This window comes from Cibotium barometz, chromosome 22 (assembly GCF_041138505.1).
Source record: "Cibotium barometz isolate CiBa-2024 chromosome 22, ASM4113850v1, whole genome shotgun sequence".
NCBI classification, from domain to species: Eukaryota; Viridiplantae; Streptophyta; class Polypodiopsida; order Cyatheales; family Cibotiaceae; genus Cibotium; species Cibotium barometz.
Genome location: NC_141067.1, coordinates 44771650 through 44781110, shown reverse-complemented (window position 1 = coordinate 44781110; position 9461 = coordinate 44771650). Strand labels below are relative to the sequence as shown.

Sequence of the window (9461 nt, the reverse complement as noted above, 5' to 3'; positions counted from 1 at the left end):
GGGTCTACCAGGACAGTGTGGTGGTTGTACAGAGCTGAAAAGAGGTCTGTACAGAAAATACAGCAAGCTGAAATTCACTGTTTTGGGACTCAAATGGAGTGCCCAATTGCACTCCCGCTTTCTATTTTCAATCTCTTAATGAAGAAATAAATACCACAAAAAGGGGCGCTGGACTTCGGGGCCAATCTGGTGTTGAGCGAGGGAGCGAGGATTTTGTTTGTGTGTGTGTCATAAAGTCCAGGTATTTAACAATGTATCTCTAGTCTGACATATAGTTGTTTTGAATATATAGATACGATGAGTGACCACGGCCGTAAAGTGAAGTTGGCGATCATCAAGTCTTTGCTACGAGGCACTGGACTTTCTGGAGATACACTGTCAGAGGCCATGACAGATTATGTGGAGATGGATGATGCGGGTTTAGACGGTGCGATTGAGATTCTTGGGAGATTCAGTATGCCCGTACGACCTGGAGAGGGTACATCCTCCCAGCCACATGCAGGAGTGGAGACGTCTTGGCATGCACATACTACTGCGCATTGGTAAGCTTCTTGATTGATAAAATAGTAATGTTATCCATTTTTTACATATAGAATTCTTAATATATATATCCTTTTGATATCTTTGTTTGCTTAGGACTCCTATCCCAATTACATCACATCAGGAGAGTCAGCGGCTTACTCCTAATGTACCTCCTAGTACTCAGGTGACACCTGATTCACAGGGTAGTGGCCGTTCCTCCCACAAGTATATCTTTTATGGCGATTACGTATTAAATATAAAGTATTTTTTACGAACTCACATCTCAATATATTGTATGTTTGTATTGCGCGTAGGCATTAGTGGCGGCAGAGTACCACACCACCAGTGCCTCCACCAGTGCCCCCACCAGTGCCGATGCGCACGTGCACTGGGACTTTGGGTGTTACATGCGACATCACACCTGACGGGGGTATCCTTCAGGTCAAAGCCGGCATCGCCTTCAGACAACGGATGAGAGATCTTTACATGTCATATCTACAGCGAGTTCATATACCATGGCAGTAAGTATTATTTAACATAAAGAATATGAATTACAGTTTTTTATTTGAATTACTAACTGACTTTATTTTGCAATGCAGCGATCAACTCGAGGATGACAAGAAATATGTCATCAACACACTGGAGACGGAGTTTGGGGCAGGATGGAGTCGAAAGTGGTTGCTGAAACAAATGTGTAAACTCCTGAGTCATCGACGCGACAATGCACGGTAAGTAGAGAGAGAGAAATGAAACAAAATGAAATGCTATATTTACGTCTTCAAAAGGCCAAGATGACCTATGAGACCAAAAAGTTACCACCAGAGAGCTTTGATACCAATGGGCAGCATGGGGTGTGTTGCGGTTAAGGGTACTGCGGGTAGTCACTGAGGGTGCTGCTGGAACTACTGCCACAAAATGCTAGAAGACTGCTGGCTTCGATGGTCTACTGCTAGGCCAAGTCGATCCAGGGAACCTTGCTTGATTGCGGGTACTGAAGGTTGAGATGCTGATACTAGGGTTGAAACGCGAGATAGAAGCCTGTACATAACTAGAGTAAGAAAAACGAGTCTGAGGGGAATCGGACCCCGACACTCGCCATATGAGGCTATCACCACGAGACTCCCCACCACCCACCCTTGTTAGTAATTTAAAAAAAAAAAACAAGACTTCACAATGAATGATTTTGAGATTAAATCTTACCGCACATAGGCTGATCCGTGAGTTTTGATACGTAAGACTACTGGTCCTCATCATCATCTCTGAGATAAACTGTCAATAAAATTTCATCTTCATTATCCTTGTTGACTTTTTCGAACTCCTCGATCGTTAAATTTGTGTTCACATTCATTTCCTCCGTAGGCTCGACATCCATTGTTTCCTCCTCTTCGGTGTCTGTAGTGTCAGAGTCTGGATCGTTGTCGTTCTCATCACCTACAATGTCATCATGATCGACGGATAGAAGAATTCTACACCTCTCTAAGGTCGATGTGTCTAGATTCGAGGATGTAATCAAATCATCCTGATCCGCTGTCTCAGAGTCAACACTATCAAACAAGTGTCGACCTCTAGGTTGGACATGCACAACTTGCCACCATGGATGAGCATCTGTATTCTTGTAAAAGAATGCTTGCTCAACATGAGTTGGCACAATGTAAGGCTCTTTTGTTGCACGGAATAACTTCGAGGAGTCGACGGACCAAAATCCGGACGGTTCTCTTTTCATTGTGGCATTATTGCCTTTATACCCAGCACGGAACCAATCCACCTTCAAAACCACCTGTCAAAATACACGAATCAAAACTTTAGAATTATGTTTAGCTTTAAGAAATCTACATGTTATTGTTGCATGAAGAGAGATCTCATTTACCTACTTGAAGATACGATATGATACTTCATAAATGCCAACTATGGTTCCCACGTAACCAAGTTCACTGTCGATAAGATTTGTGTCTCTTGAACTTGCACGTGATAATTGCTTAAAAGAGGCAACAACACAAGAATCCTGAGTTAGACATAAGTCGTCAACAATAGATTTTATCCAAAGATGTTGTCCATAAGCCCACATGTTGGTATACATTCGAGCCTACACCAAAACATAAATTATTAAAAAAAATTTGAGATTCATTTGTTTAGTTCATAGTTTTCAAAACCAAACAAGTTACCTGTTTTTCACACCCGATCATAAACTCTCTTTGTTCCGTAGATATTGGCTCATGATCACTAACCGCACGTTGCATACGGGTGTATAACCAATCCATGAAAGTAGGTATGTCCCCGTTGTTATTTACATTGGTTTGACATCTGGATCTCCTCTTTTTACATCTACCAACTCGTTTGCTTGCAAGTTCCTCCTCGTACTCATCAACGAATTATTGCATGCATTCGCTATTATAGACAATGAAAGTAGAAATATCCAATTTATCTTGGATCTTAAGTCGAAAAGGGACTCCCTTACCGGACAATACCTCGTCATACATGGTAGAAGATGACTCATTTGTCCATACGCGTGGAGCTTCAGAATCGGTTTTCTCAAGGTATTCACAAACGTAATACATGCATTCTTCAAGCATCCATCCCTCCGCCATAGAACCCTCTGGTCTTGCTTTTTGACGTATATAACCTTTCAATACTCCCATAAACCTCTCGACACAAAACATCCATCGAGTGCTGACAATACTAGCGAGCTCTATCTCATCTACTAGATGGATTAGAAGATGAACCTGGATATCAAAAAAGGAGGTTGGAAATTCCTTTTCCATTAAACAAAGAAGCTCTATACATTCACGCTTCTTTTGTGGAATTGCCCCTTTGGCAATCTCTTTAGATGTAATCCATCTATCAGTAAAAGAAAGAAGATATTAGAGATGTTATTGAATAAAGAAGATATGAAATAAAATTTTATACTAAAAATTAATGAGTGATAAATACCTTGCAAGCGATCCAAGGCGATATATCACATCTCGGACTCCTCTTGTAGTACATCCATCAATAACAAGGGGTAGAACATGCTACGTACATGATTAATCCGATCAACAAACATACAAGAAAATAAATACTTTCAAAGATCTTAATAGATTTACCTTCACAAAATTGTGCCAATCGTGTGTTTTTAAACCAGAAAAGCTCTTGTCATCTAGAGTGAACATGTTTCGACAAGATGCTCCATATCCTGTAGGCGTACGAATCGACTGAATCTTCCTGTTGATAGTCTCCAGCTCTTCTGTCTTGAGCACCCATGGGGCAGGCTCGGTAGGTTGTCTCACGTCGAGTTTCATCATAAAGTAGCCATAGATTGGGCTTTGAGTTTTGATCCTTTAAGTCATTTCTTGCAGCCGCTGTGTCTTTCAAGCCAACGAGGTGTTGCCATAAGGTTTGACCAACGTTCTTGAATATGTGCATGGGATCAAGAAGATGACATATCCTTAAATCCTTCCAATATTCCAAAGTATACCATATCGAAGGACTTTGAGCTACAGTACGTTTTCCTCACTTGCTGCTTTACAGCGTCATCATCATCGCCGCTTATGATCTCCGACTCCGGATCGATAGCGGGTCCAACAGTCCACTTTAGATACCAATCCTTTGGTGTCATTGGTATTGGACATCTCCCTTCTTCTACCTTTCCATTAAAATATATGGCTTGCCTTCTGTCTCGTAGATAATGATCCTTAGATAAAAATCGTTTATGTCGAAGATATATATTTTTGTTGAGGTTTTTGCTATAAGTTGATCTCAACCAATCACCACAAATTGGACAAGCTTTATAACCCTTGGTACATATCCCTGCATGGAAAACATAACAAAGATGATTAGCGTAATGAACATCGTACAAACTTATGAAAGAATATATATATTTAAACCATTTACCTGAGCAAAAACCATATCCTTGAAAGTCGTGGATAGTCCATGCTAAAATTCCACGAACAATGAACTGTCTTTGACCGATGCTTCTGGACATATCCATGACATCAATCCCTCTCCACAAATCTTGAAGATCGTCGATGAGAGGGGCCAAATAAACATTCAGATCTTTAACTAGTCGTTTTCTCAAAATTAAGAGTGAGAGCATTAAATGCTCTTTCTTAATGCTGAGATACGGGGGTAGATTATAGTTAATAACTACCACTGGCCATGTAGACCATTTACTTGATCTCATTGAAAATGGATTCACGCCATCCAATGCTACACCCATATTTAAATGGCGTGGTTCTTTTGCAAAATCTGGCCATCGCAGATCAATATGCTCAAATGCAGGACAATCTGATGGAATTCGCATTACTCCATCTTTGCTCTTGTGCTCCGCTCCCCATGTCATAAGCTTAGCTAATTCGAGACTTTGGAACATATGTTTTATACGCGGAGCCAGGGGAAAATATCTCAATACCTTTCGAGGGACCTTACCTTTCTCCTCTTTATAACGAGGAGTTTGACATTTTGGACATGTCACATCGTCCTCGTACTGACCTCTATATAAAATACAATCGTTGGGACATGGATGTATAGAAGAATAGTCAAGTCCAAGACTACTTATCATCTTCTTCACCTCATCATGTGATGTAGGAAGGGAATTGCTTGTCGGCAAGAACTTGTGAGAGAGTAGCCTGCAAAGTCCATTAAAAATATGATCAATAAGAACAAAACATATTGTGATTACTCCTAAAATATTTAGATTAAAAAAAATGTTAGATTGTTACATACTTCAAAAGTGCTGAAATCGATATATTACTCCATCCAAAACGGTTTGAAGATTCAGAATAAGTAAGCTTGCACTGAGTCGTGTCAGTTGGCTGCCTACGTAGATATGCTTTAGAGCTTCTTCTCAAAGATACTTCTCGTTGTTATTAGGAATATCGCTCGCACTATTATTTTGATACCAATCCTCAATAAAATCAGACATGCCATCGTCGTCATCAAAGATATGGTCCCACACATTATTGAAGTCCTGAGAATATTGTTTTTTTAGTCTTGCATACGCATTAGGATCACTCCTGCGTAGGATCCTCATGCACTCTATTGACATGTGAGATGCGTCATGTGAACGTTGATTTGTGATATTGTCGATGTCACAATCCGGAATCTACATATTTGAAGGCAATATCAATAGCATGCTTCTATATAAAAGAAAAGATCGATACAAAACAGTTACAGACAATAAAAAATGATTATCAAATTAAAATAGAGACAGTAGAGGACGTGGTGCAAATTAAACTATAGAATTAGGGTACAAGAGGTCCAATAACATTAGGAAATGTATACAATGAAGCTCTCAATCCTCATCTAGTAAGGATGCTCGTGGAGGTCTACGCCATCCATAATTGACTAGCAATTCATCACCAGCACGTAATGATCTAATAGCATTGACAACTATGTATCTTTCTACATTCCTGCTCATATGTTCTGGTTCATGACTATTCTCACACTCCACAAACGTGCAATTGGTTCTTGAACTCATCCGTTGACTACTATTGATTAAACCTGCTATGTTTCCTTGAGAGTAAGGTCTTCCATCAACATAGAGTCTTTGTCCTTCTGCATGTGTGATCCCTCTATCAAAAAGAGAGGCTGCATTGAGACATAATCCATAAGTACTCATGCTGTGAATGTAGCGAGTAAGCTGATGCCATGGACCCCATCGATATATAGGTCCACAGAAAGACATAAGAGTGACCTCTGAACGAGGGGGCACATGTAAATCCTATGCAAAAGAGGCCTCGTCCTGCTCCACTAATGGTAGATGGAGCAATCATGTAGCGACTGCCCCAGAAGTTGAAAATCACTCCATCTAAAGGAAGTGATCCTCTCTGCCATCCTCCGTATCGTCTGCGATCATACGTCTGTACTAGAGAATGCAAACAAGTAGGCAACGGATGATCTCCACCCGTCTTGGCCTTCAAAGCAAGAGGTAGAGGATGTCGAGAAACCTCGAGCTGCAGCTGACAAGTGACCTGTCCGTGCCGTGTGCGAGGGACATGTGCACCACTGATAGTGAAGTCATCCTCGTCATCAAGTGAATATACCTACATATATGATATGGTTACATTATATGTGAGCCTTTGATTTATAAAATAACCAATAATAAAACTAAGGGGAAATAGTCACATACCATAGGTTGATGGCGCTCCTCAGGTGGTGGTGCTCGCTCAAAAGTACCATGAGTCATCTCATGTGAAAAGCACTCCCGTCGTGGCCTCCGATATGTGCCACGACAATGAGCGCACCAGCATATAATAGACTCGTCGTAGTAGAAATCATCATAAACGGGTTCATGTGCAGTATTGGAACTCTGTGCACCCCAATCACCACGAGTAGGAGGTGGTGGTGTACCCTCCTTTGATTGGTCCGAATATGATTTTCAAGTACCATAAAAACACGAGTCATTAATCAAATGATCGAGAAGAAAAAAGCAATGCATGAAAGAAAACATTGAAATCTAACAAGTTCTATGGTATGTAATATGAAAAATAAACAGACGCTACTGTATGGTGGAGACAAACAAGAGGAGGGCTGATATGTGCATGGAGACATGGCAATACTTCCGCAAGAAGAGACGCCTACGAATCACTTTTCCTCAGCAGAAGATGCGTGCCTTTGTTAATGTATATTAGAATTAATTTGAACTTTGATAGATTGATTCTAAGTATTCTCTAATCTATGTCATTTTGTTTAATGAAATTTACATAGACGGCAGCATGAAAGAGACTGCAAGTTGGTCACACATCTAGACTAGGCCGGATGGGTCGAGATGGATTTGTGGCCACATTTGTGAGTATAAATCGTTCTAATTTTAACTTTCAAAGATACTATTATTGAATGAAGAAATCAATAAGTCTTTGGTTTTGTCTTGATGCAGACCAAAGACTATGGTCATGCACCTACGGCGCAGGAGATGGAGTACGCTACATACTACAGGTACCGCGCTTTGCAGGCGACACTTCCGGACAGGCCTGATCCACTTGTGGGTATCACTGATTTATTTTGTGGGTTATTTTCATATTAACTGTAATATATTCTTATTTGATTTCACTAAGTAATGCAGGAGCAACATGGTGAGGAGGACATGATAGAGGTGGCTCGACAGGAGGCCGAGGGGCGACGATGAGAGTCTGAGGCGGCGGCGGCGGCGTGATCTCGGGTGGGGACACGGGTGGTGGCGGTGGTGATGGTGGTGTTGTGGTTGGGGGCACGGGTGGTGGCAGTGCTGATGTTGATGATGATTCCGAGTCTGATAGTAGCGACTCATGTAGTGATGGCTCACGTAGTGATACTTAGTGATCTGTTTTGTATATGAGAGGATTGATCACCACACACTGTAGACACATGTACATATATTTGTTGATGATATACATGTACATATATTTGTTGATGATATATATTGACATATGTTCTCGTTGCATCACTGAATTTGTCTATTGTCAAACAATTAATTATTTGTCGGTAAGTTAATTAGCCTAAGTATGTGTGAGAAGCTAGAACATTATTTATTTATCTGTATGTTTTAAAACAAAACAAATCCTAAATAAGAAAAGAGGCGAGTCCACAATGTAACACATCAAAAGAAGCAAAAGATTGGCAAGCATCACCAATTTCTCAAAAGCTCTTGGAAAGCTAGATAGAGACAAATCAAAAACTTTATCGCAGTTCCAGTGACCGTTTTTCTATGTTAGGCTCTAATATTAACAAGCTTTTGATTTTCATATTTTTTGTAGGGGTCCCTGATTGTACGATACGTATCAACTCAAGCTAACTTTCAAGCTTAAACATCCGAACCATGAAGTTTCAAAGCACGTGATTTCAAAGTACCAATTTACGTACCACGTACCTGTACCATGTCGAAGTTTCATTATGGAGCCTGATACTAAATCAAGTACCAAGCACCGAATCTAGTACCAAGTACCATGTACCAAGTACCAAGTACCATGTACCAATTACTATGGACCATGTACCAATTACTATGGACCATGTACCAATTATCAAGTACCATGTACCAATTACTATGGACTATGTACCAATTATCATGTACCATGTACCAATTACTATGGACCATGTACCAATTACTATGGACCATGTACCAATTATCATGTAATTACTATGGACCATGTACCAATTATCATGTACCAAGTACCATGTACCAATTACCATGTACCAAGTACAGTGCACCAAGTACCATGTACCAAGTAGCTTGAAAATAGTTATTATTAAAAAAGTTTTTTAATTGTCGTTTTTTGTCCATCCGCGTTTTCGTTCGTCGGGATTGCTTACATACATACATACATACATACATATATACATACATGCATGCATGCATACAATGTGCGTGCATACATACATTCATGTATATACATACATACATATGACATACATACTGTAAGGACCCTTTTTGATATAGACATGTATATACAAAATTTTGGCATAAAGACTTAATTTTTGGTTGTGTATATTTTGCCTCTTAGTAAAATAATATATTTTGAGTCAATTACTAACATGTCTGGGGCGTAATAGAAGTACGCCACCGTTTGCTTCTAGTCTTCATTTTGAAGGAAAATACGGTCTGAAATGCGGATCCGGAAGGAGCCAGAATATCTATATGAACCGGAATGCAGACCGGAATGGAGTTCCGGAAGGCAAAGAGACGGGTACAAAGGAGATCCGGAAGAGTGCGGGACAGGAACCTTCCACATACAGTACGGAGGAATGCGGGACAGAAACCTTCTGCAAGCCGTACGAAAAACCAGTCAGATTCTGTACGAAAATAAGAGAGTACGGGATATCGGATGAGAGCAGATACCGGATGAGATACATACATACATAATGTCTTACATACATACATATATGTATACATATACAATGCATGCATGCATGCATTATGTATGCATAGCATATGTATGTACTACTATGTGTGTATGTACTATGTATGTACATACATTATGTATACATATACA

General features: G+C 40.2%; 1 protein-coding gene and 1 pseudogene across 1 annotated transcript; one reads left to right on the top strand and one right to left on the bottom strand.

Moving 5' to 3' along the window:
* The first annotated feature begins 297 nt into the window (after positions 1-297).
* LOC147626651 (uncharacterized) lies at positions 298-7621 on the top strand (annotated as a pseudogene).
* On the bottom strand, positions 1760-2245 carry LOC147626652 (uncharacterized). Its single transcript, XM_086816225.1, has one exon. It carries the CDS (start codon positions 2243-2245, stop codon positions 1760-1762), a length of 486 nt encoding a protein of 161 aa, XP_086672351.1.
* Positions 7622-9461: the final 1840 nt, after the last annotated feature.

Excerpts from the sequence above, each read along its gene's own strand:
- LOC147626652 (XM_086816225.1), bottom strand. The coding sequence starts at position 2,245 with ATGAAAAGAGAACCGTCCGGATTTTGGTCCGTCGACTCCTCGAAGTTA.